At 31.3% G+C, this 18028-nt stretch overlaps 2 protein-coding genes across 2 annotated transcripts; both read right to left on the reverse strand.

Moving 5' to 3' along the window:
- TRIADDRAFT_60318 (uncharacterized protein) lies at nt 1-3413 on the reverse strand (the record flags this gene model as incomplete). The annotated part of the gene is made up of 12 exons (XM_002116298.1): nt 1-158; nt 348-420; nt 546-636; nt 741-895; nt 1012-1118; nt 1486-1546; nt 2005-2099; nt 2213-2306; nt 2465-2527; nt 2615-2658; nt 2935-3010; nt 3360-3413. 12 exons carry the CDS (start codon nt 3411-3413, stop codon nt 1-3), a joined length of 1071 nt encoding a protein of 356 aa, XP_002116334.1.
- A 2786-nt stretch (nt 3414-6199) lies between these two features.
- Nucleotides 6200-9791, reverse strand: TRIADDRAFT_60319 (uncharacterized protein; the record flags this gene model as incomplete). Its single annotated transcript, XM_002116299.1, has 14 exons — nt 6200-6324; nt 6550-6622; nt 6742-6832; nt 7060-7214; nt 7312-7418; nt 7748-7808; nt 7915-7934; nt 8033-8108; nt 8337-8431; nt 8607-8700; nt 8873-8935; nt 9021-9064; nt 9285-9360; nt 9738-9791. 14 exons carry the CDS (start codon nt 9789-9791, stop codon nt 6200-6202), a joined length of 1134 nt encoding a protein of 377 aa, XP_002116335.1.
- Between the last annotated feature and the right edge of the window lie 8237 nt (nt 9792-18028).

Genomic DNA, 18028 nt, shown 5'->3' on the forward strand with positions numbered 1-18028 from the left:
TTAATTTTGGTCACTATTTCCATTGACAGTTGCCTTATCTAATGGAGAGTCCGTATCTAGTTTCTCAGGCATAGTTTTATCTGCTGGTACAACTTCGATAATGTAGTGCAAATTTTTGCTCCTAATCCAACTGAAGCTATTATCGAAATGCAAAATATCTAAAATATAAATAAATACTTGATTTTAATTGCATCATCTTTCATATATAGTATCTATTACGGCTACACAAATGTTTTCAAAATACTACGTATATAACTATAGTGATTTAATCTACTTATGAGGATATGTGCTAATAAAGTTTGGTAACTGGATTCAGGACGCGTATATTTAAAATAAAAGTTACTTACACGTTCCAGGATCTTCGCATAGGTAACTACCTTCTTCCAGTACAATTTGACAGTTTCTTCGCATAACAGGAATCTTGGTACAAATTTTAAAGTAGTACAATTAAATGAATTAATAGTAATCTTTGCTTGAAACTGACATAGAATGATATCTAAACCGTTTTAGATATATCAGAATACATGTACATCCTTTATTCTTACCACTTCGTAATTTTCTTCACTTCCATCATCGCTCTTAATCACTTTTATAACACCAAATCCGATATTACGATACTCCGTTTTAAATTCCCATCTATGGATGGAATAGAACAGAAGTGAAAAAACATCAGCATTCCATGCCAGTATATGAAGGTGAGCTATTAACGCTTGAAGAAATATCATAGAGTTTAAGCTTACTTTAAAAGAGTACCGGAATCTTCAATATCGTAATTTAATTTTAATGAGTCTCCTCGAGCAATGACTACTGATGTAAAGTCTTCTAAAGGGTGAGCAGATTCTTTAAGCAGCTCAGAGCGATAATAAGATATTGGAACTTCACCGCCATGTCCAATCTATTTCATTAAGTAATTGTGATGCCAAAAATGACAGAATATGTATTTAAGATCTCTGTTAAGGCATCAAATAAGAAATTAGCAAAACTAGCGTAATGATCATAAAAAACACTAACCATCGCAATGCAATTTGGATCGCCGTTTTCATCGACAAGATTACCGCCTACAGCTTTCGGTATAACGTCTTTATCAACATATTCCATGAGTACTTGAGCATAATTAGCTAGATAGAACCATCGTAATGGTAATCCATTTCAATATGTCATTTGAAGGCAGTAAAGATTACACCTATTATAAATTGAAGCTGTTCAAATGAATAAAAATGATCATAATTACATCCTAAAATTCGCATTTTTTCTTTCGTTTTCTGGCTAAGAAAGGGCTTTATGATGGAGAACATGATGTAAAAAATTCGTGGAGCTATATGTAAATGAGCAGAAATAAAAATTAGTGTATATCGAATAACTTGAAACGAATGTATACCGTATTAAATAGGTTGAAATAATACACTCGTACACATTTCTAAAAAAGATTGTATTATTTGAGCACTTTCTATAAATATGCCATCATGTAACAGTATATCATTATACCATTAACGACAAAAACATGTTTCATGAATTCTGGATAATTGTCTTCTAGGATTCCTAACACCTACGAAGAATATCAATACGATTTATTATCAAAATGTGTTCAACAAATAACTATAAATTTGATCACAAGTTCTTCTTTTGCTAAGTGGTAGCTCAGCTGTGGTATTTAATAGTAAATTATCTACCTTGGTAAAGTAGGCTATCGCTACAATGGATAAATTAAAAGATTAGCACGTTAATCTTTACAATTAACTATGAAACAACTCTAGACCAAGTTTCGATAAATTACAGAGCAAATAGACTATGTTTAAAAGTTTTGCCTGGTCTATAAAATCCGGTCAACTGCATATCGGCCATATTTTCAATAATTGTTACACCTTCTACTCTTTTTCCGAGCTAAGATGAGAATAAAGTAATGCACACAATGTTCGTACCTTCTCTTACAGGAAAATATAGCTGACTAATAGTAGTCATTTGAACTACAATGAATTTGTTTAATAAATTACTATCAGCTCGTACCTTCTTGCTCTGTTCGGCACATAATTGCATGCCTTTTTCCGGCACTGCTAAGGTGTATTTTGTTAATTCCTCGGACTTCAAGGATAAATATAGACCTAAAATCGATAATGATACACAAGAAAATTGCTGTTTGTCACAGTTGTAAAGGTAAATTTTTTTCTAGATATAATTAAATTATCTCGTCGTACATTTCATAGACATGTCTAACCTTTCACATCAAACTTGCCTACATTAACATAGAATAAAGGCGCTCCATCTTTATCGTATCCTATGTAATTTCCAGGATAGTAATTGCGCCAAAACTATAATTTATTATTTGAAATGTTATTGCTTCTAAAAGTATGAAAATGATCTCATCTAGTTCACCTTTAGCTCCCTCATTGATTGCAATAATTGATAATGTTATACAGCTAATTTTAGACTATATGAATACAACAATAAAGTACAACAGTATTGTTACCTCAGGCAAGTCGTCTTCCGCGACCAGTTTATCAATTTTCCATTCCTTACGAAATCGGCAATGCTGCAAGAGATTATATGTACGTGTGGGCATGTACGTTATCATAATTAAATTCGTTATGACTACAAATAGTATACAGATACACGGTACCTGCTTTAACATTTGTTCCGATTTTTGCAAATCGAAGTTTCGCGCTAGCATTCGATTGGAAATACATACAATATCGTTAGAATATAGCTGTATATGTCTCAGGGGCATAAGGTAGTCATCAGAGAATATGATTGGCCGATTATATGCTGTACTAGAGGTATCGTAAATACCAAACAAATCAGAAACGACTCCTTTATATCCAAAAATTACATGTCAAATTCTGTATAGTAATAGTAATATTTTCTACTAAAGTGTAAAAGGCGAAACTTCAGCAGTTGAAGTTGTACATGTAAATCTTGCAATATATCATTCATTCTTACCTCTTAGCCATCTTAGCAGGAAATAATCATCATTGAGTTCTTCTGATGGCAAGATGTCGGTAAATTTAGAACGAAACTATTTGAAATAGTGAAATAAACAGTTTTAGAGAAAGCTATTTGCTGTAACATATATATATATATATATATAAACAGTAATAAAAAATGAAAATGAAAGCTATATAGCAGAAATATATGAGTAATCGGAATATTTTCTAGAAATATTGCAGTCGTAATATTGATTAAAGATGTCAAGATATTAAAATTTTAGGCTGAAACATTTGCTAAAGACTACTTAAATTAATCAGACACATTTGAAAGCCATATCTAGGCATATCTAGATAGCTACAAGATTCATAGTATCGGTAGTTTTCTTGATAAAACTTTGGTAAAATTTATGATTGACACTAAATAATCATAATATTTACTGTATTTAATGTTTCTTCTTGTTGTGCACTTAGGTTTCCGACGCAGCCACTCATTTTCTACTCTAGATTGCGAATAACAACTCAATTAGTAATAGGACTCTTAGATTTAATTTAAAGCGAATTACTGAATTAATTATAATACAATTATTAATATTACAGTTAATCGGGCTCCAATATTTAGCAAGTGTGATATTAATTGAATATACAGTAAGATACCTTACTTAAATGTGACTGCTATGGTACTTTCAATCACTTAAATCCTGCCTACTGTGTTCCTAATTTAAATTTGAACTAATTCGATTGCAATTTGTTGCAACTGATAATATTATTCTATGGTAAGTAACCACAGCCTTATTTCTATTGCTTAAACCAATTTGCTAACGAAAATTAGTAGAACTAATCTGGCATCCTCAATAAAGTCCCAATTCGTATCAATTTAGTAACATTCCTGCAATTGATTATGATTGACTGACACTACGACTACATTTTTCGTAGATGTATAGTAAGTATAATGCAAGTAGGTCGTAAGCTTTCATCTGCCTCTTAAGACGGATAAAAAATAAGCAAGTCAAAATTGTTCGTGAAATCAACAATTGCTCATTTTACCTTTAGATGGATTTACTTAACGGAAAATGATCAGTTTCAGGCTAAATCTGCCGCGACTCAATTGCAGCAGTACAAAACTTAATTTCTCGTAGTACTTTAAACCAAAACCGAAGGATAGGTCAAAGGCGTTTATGTTAATAGGACAATGCCAGTTCTTAAGGTAACGACGGAGGTAATAGTTTACAGCTGCTTTCAGATTGATGACAGACAGTTTCGAGATGCCAGATTAAATGTGCTTGCAGTAAGGAATCAACAGATTGTTACCCATCCTTATTTATATCTGCTTTTAGTGTTGTATACCTGCCATACGGGACTTAAAACTGTATTGTTTCACGAAACACTGCCCAAATTCTACTCTTCTAAAGAGTTTAAAGCTACTTATTACATGCCAACTCCTCGTTAAACATGACACGTCACAAAAATTTAGAAACTTTGAAAGCTCATACTTTGGTCACGAGTTGGGTTGATCAATTAAAAGTACTATTATGATATCCTTGCAGGGTCACGAGATAGATCTGATCAACAATAACGTCATGTTTAATGAACATTTTCTATCGCTTCCGTCCGTTTCAAGAGCTGCATTCAATGTTATATTATTACCAAATACCAGTGAAACTTTTGATCTTGATCCAGTCGGGGAAGGATTAGTAGCCTAAATCTTCAAATCGCCATTTAATTTTGCATACTGTTACATTTGCTACTGTAAAAGCAGTATCCTATACTTTGCATCTACAAACCACACGAGTATAGTAGATGGCCATCAGTTATATTGTTTGTATAGCCATATTGCAGTGTATAAATCAGATTCATGATTTAGAAGCCCTTATCCGGTACAGAGCTGCATGATGCATCCATTGTTGCATCATTGCTAGATACCAGTAAAATTTTTTACCTTCATCCTGATGGAGAAGGACTAGTAAGGATGATCTTCAAATCGTAATCTACTTTTGTATACTGTAAAGTATACTGCAGTAAAAGCAGCATTCTATAGCTGCATCTTGTTACTATATATCAGATAATCAACGGTTACTTATACCATCATATTGAAAATACAGTATATAAAGTAGATTCTTGATTTTAAACCCCTATAATGAATTACTCGTTATTGGATTATAGAGTGATATAAGTCATGTTTAATGAGCACATTCTATCTCTTACATCCATCCCAAAGCTGAATTCAATGTTATATCAATACCAACTGTCAATAGAAATTTTTGACTTTACTCCTGATGGGAAAGGATTAATACGGAAGATCTTGAGATCATCATTTACTTAATACTCTATTCTATACTGTATATCCACTTACTATACGAGTATAGTAGATGATCATCAGTTATTTATACCGTCATATTGATAATGCAGTATATAAATTAGATTCTTAGCTTGAAAGCTCCTATAAAGTCACTCGGTATTAGATAAGGGTAAAATAAATTTAGGAAACGCGAATACTGTACACCATACAGTGCAGTAGTCTGAACTATCTTTTATTATTTTTTAATGCATAGTCATAGAGTTAAAAGAAGAGATTATGGAATAGATGAACTTGAAATAGAACGCACAAATAAGACCAATGAAAACCAATATAGTGGAAGAAATTAGTATACTGATACTATAACATATCCACAAACCAATACAAATGCATAGATTAAACCTTATTAGAAATCGTTATCCTAATTAGAGTGGTTAGACCAAATCAATGAGTTAAGTAACACAAGGCACACTCACGGTCAGATCCCACGAACTAAATCATGGTATTATACGTCATTTATCTCTTTATTCCTAATACGATATTTCACAAAATTTATAATCGAGAATAGTGAAATACTGTTAAGCATATTATGATCTTATCACGTAATTATGGCTACGATAATCGATGCAATTTTACACCTATTCCTTTTTAGTAGATTATCGATATAGCTACCGCTAAAATATCGCTTTAATGAAACATATTGATTTATAAAAAGTAACTCTAACAATCTCTCAATCAAAACACAGAAATGATACTGATGCGGTGTAAGTATGTACAATCATATCCATTGAAACTTTTATTACAGTTCGTACCGTAATTATTGCCAAGGATTTATTATGCTTGAGTAAGAAGTAGCGAAACCTTGTTTGTTCAGCTATCGTGTAATAAGAAGGATAGAATCTACACCTGCAATTATGGTGATTATAAGGATTTAAGTTAAATATAAGTGGTTATGGTCAAATTTATTAATTTAGCTCTTTCTTTATCAAGGAAATCTTACATTCGTTCCTATTCTATTCATCATATTTTCATCAGGTGATAAGACCTCGACGATATATTGCAAGTTTTTGCTGTTGATCCAGCTAAAACTGTTATCGAATTTCAAGATATCTAGTAAAAGGCGTTTTATATGTAATATTAGTTAGAGTATTCCTTTGAAAATGTGATTTTATTTGGCATATATTTCAATATACCAACTATTCAAGAAAACGAAGAATCATGCTATTAATTGAATTATAATGATCATAGCGACGAATTCGTCTTAACTTACGCAGTAAAGATTCACTTAATTTATAAAATTTCCGAAATTAATTGGATTGTAAAATAGTTACATACATGTACCAGGATCTTCACAAACATAATCGCCTTCTTCTGCTACAAGTTGACAGTTGCGCCGGGTAACGGGAATCTTTAAAGTTATAATTTTTAAATGCAATTATTTAGCTACATGTAGGTTATTGATATTGTAAGTTGAAATTTAAGGCTTTTTGATCGGTAATTCCTAACATACTTATCATATTAACTCACCACTTCATAGTATTCAACGGTTCCGTCTTCATTTTCGATTAATTTTATAACACCAAAAGCAATATTATGATGATCTGTTTTGAATTCCCATCTGATTGATTACCAGGGTTAAATAAGGAATTATAATATTATTATGAGACCGCTAATCTTAGTATAATTAATTAGTCACTGAATAAAAACTGTTATTTATAAAATTTAAAAAACGATGAGTTAGTATAATCTTTTATTTTAAAGTCTATAGTACAGTCTTCAACGCCTCCTTAAGACGTCTATATCTAGTTACATAAATATTTAGCTAATGTACTATATCAAACTTACTTTATTAGTGTGCCAGGAGTTTCGATTTCGTATTTTAATTGTAAGCAATCTGCTCTAGCAATAACCACTGATGAATAGTCACCTAATGGACGCTCATTACTTTTGACTAACTCAGAATGATAGTACGATTCAGGAATTTTTCCTCCGTGTCCAACCTTGCCATTAATAACCAAAATATGTTGACATCACTTTCCTTGATTTAATATAATATTATTTATAATCAATTAAGAGTCAAGTATTGCAGGTACAAACAATAGCTGAGCAATGTGGATCGCCATTTTCATCCACAAGATTACCCCCAAGGGCCTTGGGTATTGTATCTCTATCGACATATTCTAATAAAACTTGCTGATAATTTGCTGAATAAAATCAGAGAAAATTTAAACTGATTAGATAATCTACCATTGATTACATAGTCACACTTGTCTGTAAAAGCAGAAGTTATGCCCAAAATTAACAGTACATCCTAAAATCCGCATTTTATCTTTTGTTTTCTGACTAAGGAATGGCTTAATTACGGCAAACATGAAATAGAATATTCGAGGTGCTAAAAGGTGGATAACAATCAAATGTGTTAATCGGTTTAATAGAGTTACTTATCTGTATAATATCATAGATATCGTATTAAAAAAATAAAGAATTTTCCCATACCACATTGTTAATTTACTTCATAGACGCAGTCACTTACCATTAACGATCAAGGCACGTTTCAAGAATTCTGGATAATTATCTTCGAATAATTGCATCACCTAGTAGACAGTTTTCTTTACTTATTAAGATGTTGATACAGTGACAGCTTCTATTTGTAACACGGATGCATCGACTGAGAAATAGCACAAGGTAATTAAAACTAACCTTAATAAAATGAGGTATAGCTTATAGTAAAAGGTAAAAAAGAACATTAATTGTCAAAAATAACCTAGTACAGATAGGATTGGTACTGGTTTCACATGCTCTTATAGCTATGACTAACTTGGTCTATGAAAGTTACTTAAAGATAACTCATTCAAGTCTTGAATAACTGTTACACCTTCTATTCTCCTGCCAAGCTAAAAATAAATCAAATTATACGTACATAAATACATTTGTCTTGAGTTATCAGTAACGTAACAATACAGAGAAAATCTTCAATAATTGTATTTTCACTATTCATCTATTAATCTAATTAGAAAATATCACTGTAAGCAATTTCAGCTAATAGAATGCAAAATTAACTTCAACTTCTTGTAGGCATATTAATAGGAAGAGATTTAATGCCTACTTGATTAGATTATTACCAATTTACTTTGCTCTCGACACCGTTGCATGCCTTCTTCTGTGTGGGACAGGGAATATTTGATCAATTCTTCCGGACGAAAACAATTATGCATACCTAAATAGGGAATTTAACGTAATTAGTGAGTAATCAGCCCTTTTTCAGTTGAATAAAGACAAACTAGCCTATCCTTGTAGAATAGCATATCTAGATCATCTATTCTACAAGGTAATAATCCTTTCAATTACGCCTGCTACAGCTAAAAACTAATTAGTATGAGTATATCTCTGACCTTTAGGATCGAATCTGCCAAAGTTCACAAAGAATACTGGTGCCCCTTCTTTATCATTTCCTATATATCCCCCAGGATAGTATTTTCGCCAAAGCTATTTTTCAAATAGGATCATAGAAAAGTAAAATGCATTATTTTTATTTTATGGTATTCAAATAATTATAGATTTTCATCATTATTTATATCAAGTTAGCTATCATAGATAGGTATAATGTTAGGATAAGGAAAGAAATGATATCAGTATGATGCAACAAAATACGAATCACCTCCGGAATATTGTCCTCTTTTACAAGCTTTTCAATTTTCCATTCCTTACGAAATCGACAATTCTGTAAAATCAAATCGTTTATGGTGATTTTGTCCTTGAGTTACTACTATCAACGACCTTAACTTATTTATAACTGCAAAATTTACCCGTCTGAGCATTTGCTCTGATTTTTGTAAGTCAAAATCCCGAGCTGATAGTAAAAATAAAAGAAGAAATACTAAGTACATCGATCCGTAAAATCTGTGCTAATAATTTTAATAAACGTTAAAGTACCGTCGATGATCGTTTTCACACTTTATTAAATTTACTGCCTCATTTACAAAATATATGCTATAATAGTTTTCAATAGTACTATTACTATTATTGCATCAATTTCATTTTTATAGCCTTTAGATTGCATTAATACTCACCTCTAAGCCATCTTAGCAAGAAATAATCATCACTAAGTTCTTCCTGTGGTAGGATATTGGCTACATTGTTGCGAAGCTACTCAAATTACGTTTGTAGAGAAAGTGATGTTAAATTAGTAATGTGGTACTAAAGAAATCAACAAAGCCTCAAATAAAAGGAAATATGACATCGATGAAACAGCAATTGGATAGGTAAGGCACTCTAATTAAGCTTCGTCTCCGGTAATTAACGTCTCGAAATAGCTTATTACGGTAGTAAATTGCTACTCAGTACATCTCAAATTAGTTTACAGATCATATCGACAACGACGTTATTACATGTAGGAATTTACTACTAAAACTCTGTTGTGTTACCAATGTTAATTACATCTTATATGAATGAAATTCAACCTAGAACGTATGTATTTTAAGATAAATAGAATTCTAAGCATTTTCATGACCTAATAATCTTACTTGATTTAAGGCTTTTTGCTGTTCTAAGCTTAAATCTCCCACATGACCACTCATCTTGATAGTCCGGAAACTGTTTAATAGAGAAAGAAGGATTACAAAATCATTTCATTTTGTGGATTATACTGTAATAGGTCTTGTATTTGAGCTATTTTGATGACTTTAATATCAAACACGATAATTTGTTGACATTATTAACTAGATACACCTCGAAGGTAAGACAACATATTGGTCGAAAATAATGATAAGTCATGAACTATTCAGGCTAAAGCTATAAGGTTACTAAACTATACGAAAGCAAAAGTCCGTCGTAGCTAGAAATAGTACTGTACGCTATAGAGACAAAATTTTGATAATTGAACCAGTTTAAAGATCGTTCATGATACTAGCAAGTTGAAATACTTGCAAGTCAAAAATCTTTGAATTAAGTTAGATATCAGAGGTTAGGTAACTTAATGTTTCGCTTGATGATCATCATTAACTTGCATAGGTCTTATCAATAAAATTAATTGTAGGCACACAGCTTAACAATCCCTTTATCTGTAGTAATAGCAGAATAAAACCTATAACTTATTGCACGTCATATCTTATTCTTTCAATTGCTTTTTTAGTATTAAAATAATTACTGCTAAATTGTGATAACCTTTATACACTTTACAATGATAAAGAGTGGATTATCAAAGGAAAACACAGGCAAATGCTGATACTATCTATTAATTTTGCCAGATAGAACGCTAACAATATTGATCTTCGCATAGGATATAAATGCTACGGGGCTATTATTACATTATTTACAGTAGATACTAAAAGAAAATATTATCCCATTTAATTAAGGATTCGTAATTATTGAAGGTGCATTTTATGTTATTGCAAAGTTCCGAAAAAGTGTTCCTATTTACCAACCGTAACAGAGAAATAACTATGGCAAGAATGTTACTAGTCACTTTAATAACCTTTACGTATAAAAAGTAACTAAAGTCCGTGGTCGTAATAAGCATCCAAATAATTTACATAAAATTTATGATTCAAATCTAGCTTGATAATAGCTAATGTCAAAATAATATTTTACTTACGTTATTCCTTGATCAATAATATCACAAAATGACAGTAATGAAAAAAAGATTCGATAGAAATATTGTAATATTCCTTTCGGAGTAAATTAAATAAACTCGCTGAAGCTTCACTTAGCAAAGTTTAATTACTAATTGGCCTACAGCAGTCGTCTCCTTAAAATTACACTAGATTTCATATTAAATCCATTACACTGGCATTGTTTCTGAATATAATATGCTCTTGTTCTAACTGCAGCACCGTATTTGCTCTAGACTTGGACATTGTATTATAGTCGTATAGTATTCCATACATTTGGAGAGGGCATAGCATTAGTAAAAAGACAATGTATCTCTATGGATACAACTCAATCATGGACTACTACGTCTATAGACTTCGATATTTCTTAGTCAATTCGGTGATTATTTACGTGCAAGGAAGGGGTCGTTAGAATCTGAACGTTTAAAAAATCGGACTGAAGGGAAATAAAGATATTTAATATAGCTTATATAGTAGTTGTAGCCTAAAATATTTCCTGATTAACACTACTGTATTTGCTAGACATGCAAAGGAGAACGACAAGTAATTTATTCTATAGGGATAGAAAGAATGCAATTTTAGTACAATTGTAGTTGCCCTATTTGCGGCTTCAATAAGAAACATTAATGTCCTTATTCAAGGACTTGTACTTGTTGACTGTCGCTATACATTGAAATGTCTTTACCGATTCTGCTGCTAAATTTTCAATAGTCTTAGTACATATCGTATTCTGTATAATTGGAAGATTAGTTTTACATTTTGATGGTAGAAGTAGATATAATTATAGTATAGTTAATCAATGTTGATCATGGCACTAACACAGAACAGAGCACTTTGTATTCGTCATATTTTTAGGCTTTCATCAGCGAAATAGCCATCGAAATATATCTATAATGTAGCCACTACATTTGATAAATATACTCGCAAATGGTATATAAATCTAATTCTAGCTCTAATCTAATTTGCTAAAGTCCGTTTCTAGAAAGTTATATTAATGATAGTCTACTAGCAATTACATTTATTTCTGTGAGTATCCAGTTTAATTGTTACATGCATATTCTAATTTATCTTTATACAACGGATTAATTTATCGGTTACAGCAGACAGTACCGGTAAAAATCCTATACTCATACTGTAAGACATTCTAATTAGGTATATTAAGTTTACTTGAATAACGGAAGTAAGGTATAGGTCTGATAAAGCTTCACGAAACATTAGATTAATATTTTTTCTTAAGGGTAACTTATAATGCTATTCATTGAGATGAATTGCCTTAGTGCTCGATTAACACCTGGTATAAAAAATCATTTGCACTTTCGTACAGTTTTTGTAATATCAAGATAAGATTTCGTAATTCATACCGAATCATGTATACAACGCTCATTATTATTAATTTCTCATCGCGGTATTATGGGAATGTGTAATTGTAGACCAATGTAGTTTGATATACGAATATTATGTCAGAAATAAGTCTATTATCTAGAATGCTACGGCACTAGACGGTCATTCCGCAAAAAGCATTGGATTTTCTAAGCTGGATTTTTTTAAATGGGAGCAAAGCTCTACTGTATTTGGATTATGTATGTCTGCTCTTCGTATTCATTTTATTCAGTAACCTCGAATTAATGGTTTACGGTAAAAAACACGCAGATTAAGGCTACATACTAGCCTAAGACACAAGGACTAACCTAGTATTCTGCATGGAATAGACAAATGATACTATATATTTCCGATATCGATAATTGCACCTAACCTACTTAAATCCTCAGTATAGTAATGAAGAATAACCTGCTGCAAATATGAAGATGAACCGAACTATTCCTTTTCTTCATAAGTTTATCCTTTCTAGGCGTAACTTCCTAAGCTTACTATTCTCATTTTAAGTGAGAAAAATTTTTAATTACAATACCATTATTATTTGGGAAGCAAATTCTTGCATTTGAATATTAAATCTATCCCTCTCTCGCCTTAAGTCCGTATACGTATATGTTGTCAATTTTTAAAACTAATAGCATGATTTTTAATTTTTGCTATAGCTCATCGTATAAATTCCAAGTTAGAAACAGATCTTATACGCAATCATGGCGTACGAGTTTAAATTCGTATTTACACTTATATAGAGGTGTGCACGAGGTATATTCTAGGCAGAAATATACAGTTTTCTACCATACATTTTCAGCGAATTCATTCAGATTAGAATCTTGATTTAAATAGATGGCATTACTCTGATTGCTTAAGCAAGATACAGGTGTGAGTTTAAATAGCAATCGTTACTTATAGAGTTGTATATGCTTCGATAGTTACCACTATTTCGAATAAGTGTTCGAATTCAGCATTATCGCGCATAATCATGATGACAATGTTTATTTATGTTTGTTTTCTCACCAGACTTATATTGCATCTGAGTCATTATACGCGTATCGAATGGTAGGGAGCGTAAGAACTACGCCCTCAGACGATTCTTAATACTCTTTACCATATGTTGTAAATACGTGTCGTTTCTCACGCAAAAGTTATTGTAGTCAATGGCCAAGTATTCACTCGTCTTCCGAATCAATTAATTCAATGAATCGGATATAATTCGCCAAGCCAGAGCATATCAGAAACTTTGAATATGCTTTCGATAGATTAATGTAGCAAAATTAGAACATAGGATACTAGTTGAAACGACCTTAGCATATTAAAGTTCGTGGGTTAAATAACGCGGTGGATTGCAAAAATTTTTTTCGGTCAGATTGAAGCAGAATGAGTGAAAGTAAGTTATAAAATAATATTTGTTTGTAAAACTTTTATACTAAATACAGTCTTTCATAGCTATTTCAGTTCGAAGGATTCTAAAGTCTTAATTGATTTATCGCTATATCTTTTTAATTTCTCATTGATTTAGTCAATAATTAATGTCACTGATAGCGTCAGATTAAATGGATATCATTAAATAGCCTTCTGCCTATCATTCATACAGTCAAAGAGTAATGCTGATGGCAACTTTACTAGAAAATGCTATTTTATAGATATCGCCTACTTAAACAGAAGTTTCTAAATATAAATCGTCTCTTACCTATTAATACGCATCTATCATATTATGCTACAAGGAACAAGGACTTCATCAGGAACTCTGACCATGAATAACCGTGAGTTAGACTAGCATGGCATTATAGATAAGATTTTAATATTTTTCGAAGTATGTTGGTAGTGAAGAGCATTTATCACCGTACTTATATTCTTAGGCGCAAGAACATTATCTGCCACCTTAAACACCAATAATCGTAAGCTAGGACAGCAGAATGCTGGCGATGTAGTCTATCATGCAGCCAAAACTAAAAATGAGCAATTATTGGCTCAGTTAAAGAAAAACATTGATGCTCCTCTGACGGTAATTTAAAGGAATCAAGAATTGAATTGCCTAAACGTTGAACTATCCAATTTACTTTTATTTTTTACATTTAGATACATAACTGATAAAAATATTTTCAATCAGCATGATTGCTATAAATAAATGTCTGGATTGATAGCATAGCTTTTGCGGGTAAAAATAGGAAGCAGACTACTCTAAACTAATGCTATTCTTATTAAATTAATGTTAACGATATCACAAGAATGAGGATAGAATACGATTTAAGGAGAGTTCTACCTTTCAATCCATACATGATGGTGATGCAAATACGCTTCGTCTACTTTTAAAGTATGGGGCAAATCCGAATTATTGCAATGTTAGTAAAAGAGATAATGAAATTGTCTAATCAAATAATTAAAATAATACTGGTAGTGATCGGCTTGGGTATTAATTTATACAAGATAGGTCATAAGTAGTTGTTATCCTATTCATAATAGACTCTTTAAGATGTTGGTGATATTGTGATTGATTTATCGTATCTTTTGTAGACGTGGCTTTGCACTCCTGTCCATCGTGCAGCTTTAATTGGATCCGTGGAAATGTTAAAGATGTTATATGAAGCTAATGGTGATTTAAATTCCCTTGTAGACGTAAGTAATATCAATTACAGTGGTTTCGAAATCAATTTATTCGATTAATCAATTAGATTATTGTACCTTACGATTTGTACTTAACTGATATATTGCCTATTATCTGAATTGAAATCTATAGATCAAGTGTTCACCTTTGCATTATGCAGCACGTCGTAAAGAATCTATTGCTGTTGAATGGTTAATTAAGAACAAAGTAGATATAAACCAAAGGGACGATGTACGTTGAGAAGCTATTTTATTCATTATAAGCAACCGAGCAAATATAATAATTTATAATATTGAATTAGAGTATTTTGTTGGCTTTGACACATTTTTTAGAGAGGACGTTGTGCCATTCATCATGCAATAGAAATAGGAATGGTGGAACCACTAAAGGTCCTTCTTAAGTACGGAGCACGAACAGATATCGCTAATAATGTTAGTATTCTTATAAAACATAGATTGCTATCGTCACTTTCATTATTATTCTGACATCAGCTACCAACTAGCTAATGAATACTACTGTTTCTATTCTGTAGGAAAATAAAGTACCAATTTTATATGCAATCGCCCATGATAGAGGAGACTGCCTTAAAGTTCTTCTTAAACACTGTAAAGATATTAATCAGTGTTATGATGTAAGTAAAACGCTGAATATAAATCTATAAAAATCAAATAGTTTAATATATACATCTGCAGAGGAAATTAAGTCAGATCATTTTCTAAACTAAGCTATTTATCTCAAGACAGCCTTGATTTCTCGTTTCTACCATAATCTCTAGAATTTTGGCACAGCATTACATTATGCTGTTCGATGTAAAAAACCAAGATGTGTCGAAGTTTTATTACAATTTAACGTGGATATTTATGCAATAAATAAGGTAAACCATCAAACATTTCCGATATGAAAAGCATAACTTTCATTTGAAAATCTTGTCACGGCTTCAGGATAATATCTTTTTTAACGAGAATTGAGACTACAATTTTACTACGTAGTAGATACTCTTTAGTTAGTTCGATGGTTATTATTATGATTTATCAATAAGTAATGCTTTAAATAACAGCATCCAGCTAGATACATTTCTACCTTAGCGTTTTAAACGTAAAATATAGCTATGTCATATCAATAAGAGTGGCAATCCTTATCAATTACTATACTTCAGGCACGGCTGCCTAAGTTTATGTTAATCTATCAAGTACATTAGCTCATTAAGTATTGTTGACCGTCATTGCTGTATTAAAATACCAATTACGTGTGAGTTCTCGAAGCCGCTACTGTTGACATGTAATACTACCAAGGTTCTGATAAACGAAGACTGTTACGTAATTGATCTTATTTTTAACACTGACTTTTTTCAAATGTTAACATGTCTAGTATAAAGACAATATTCATGATTACTTTAAATTATCAATTTCTTGTTGTTTGACATTATATATTATCCAAGTTTGTAAATTCGTAATTATTATACAAAGTTATTATTGCTACATTTGATAATGTGCTACGTGGTAAGTAAAGCTGAATACAATGCTAATTTATTCTCTCTTACGATTACAACATATTTACAGGCCAATGAAACATCAATTGATGTAGCAGCTAAGGTCAATTCGGTAACCATACAGGAAATTTTAAGACTAACTATAGAGAAGGTCAGATAGGATTTTAATCTCTCCATTTTTTATATATACTTAATCTATCTATGCGTTGATTTGTTAGCAATATTAAAATTAAGTAGACAATAAAATAGAGGAATAGAGAAAGAATAAGAAACATTCTTACATTATTTGATCAATATAAATGTTTTAAAATAGTTCGAAATAAGTAGATACCTTATAGCTAGTCTGTGAGTAAAAGTGAAGTAATTATAATACATTATGATCTAGCTGGAAAACAGATAATTCTAGAAATAATATGTTATGATTTATACACATAGAAATTAAATGGAGATGATAATAAAATCAGCAGCGAAATTGAAGGTATTGCAAAAAAGTTATCTACTTTGACCGTACAAGTCAATAACTTGGAAAACAGCATCGACGATAAAATTTCAACTGGTATTTGTTATTATTCAGCTTCATTGGATTCATTAAGTAATCTTATTGATGATTTAACAATCGAAAATAAGAGACGCGATGAAGATATTGATATAGTTAGTCAAACGCAGGATAGCATGAGCAAATACATGCAAGATCTATCACAAAATACTAAAAATTATATCGAACAAAGTACAAGTAATTTTGAAATGGCTCACAATGATTTGCTCAGCCAAGTAGATAATTTCAATCGAAAACAGGCAGTGATTGCAAAAAAGTTGGAGTCTACTTGTTCGGAATATGGTAAATTAAGAGACGATGTACAAGATAAATCTTTAGAATTGGTTGCTGAACAGCAAATACATCGAGAGCATATCGAAAGGCTACAAGGAGGTGTCCAAGCGTTAACTGAAAGTTTAAAACAAGTCTTTGAAGATTTGCAACAGTTGCAGCAGCAAAGACAATTAGAATGGAGTAGCGAATTAATGACTCTTGGCCGCAATCCAAAAATACATGATCCAGATCGAATACAGAATGAACGAATACAAGGGACTCTTAATTCTATTTCTGATAATTCTAAAATGATGTCAGAAGCAATTAAACTTCTCAAAGATGAACAACAGCGGTTATCAGATCACCAAAAGTTTAATGATCGAAATCAACATACTAATAACAACAATGATAACACAAAATCGTTTATATTAATTATTGTGGTAGGTATTTTAATATCCATGCTACTTCAGGTATGGCAGAATATGATAAGAAAGTAGCTAATTTAAATCATAGTATCAATAACTATTAATGTGACGAGTATCAATAATTACTATAATATTTGAATCTGTATCGATATTAATGGACAATTTCATATTGCATACTTGATATACTGCACTGTTATGCAAATTGATGTAAAGAAAGTCTGCCTATCAGTAAGGCTATTACTATATTATTCCACATATCTAAACTAGATTTATAATCGTATTTACTGTAATGTATGGCTATAAATAAATAATTATTTCAGATGGTACTTGTATACGAAATTTATGTGTGGTATACGGCAAATTAGAATTCCAACGAAATACTAACATGTTACTAAAATTTATACAGATCGTCACTTGATATATAGTCTTATAATAGCATTTTCGTGTACTAGAAGAAATAGTTAAAATATTTTTATTACGATGAAAGTATGAGCTAGAGCATACTAACTA

Source organism: Trichoplax adhaerens, genomic scaffold, assembly GCF_000150275.1.
Source record: "Trichoplax adhaerens TRIADscaffold_14 genomic scaffold, whole genome shotgun sequence".
Classification (NCBI taxonomy): domain Eukaryota; kingdom Metazoa; phylum Placozoa; class Uniplacotomia; order Trichoplacea; family Trichoplacidae; genus Trichoplax; species Trichoplax adhaerens.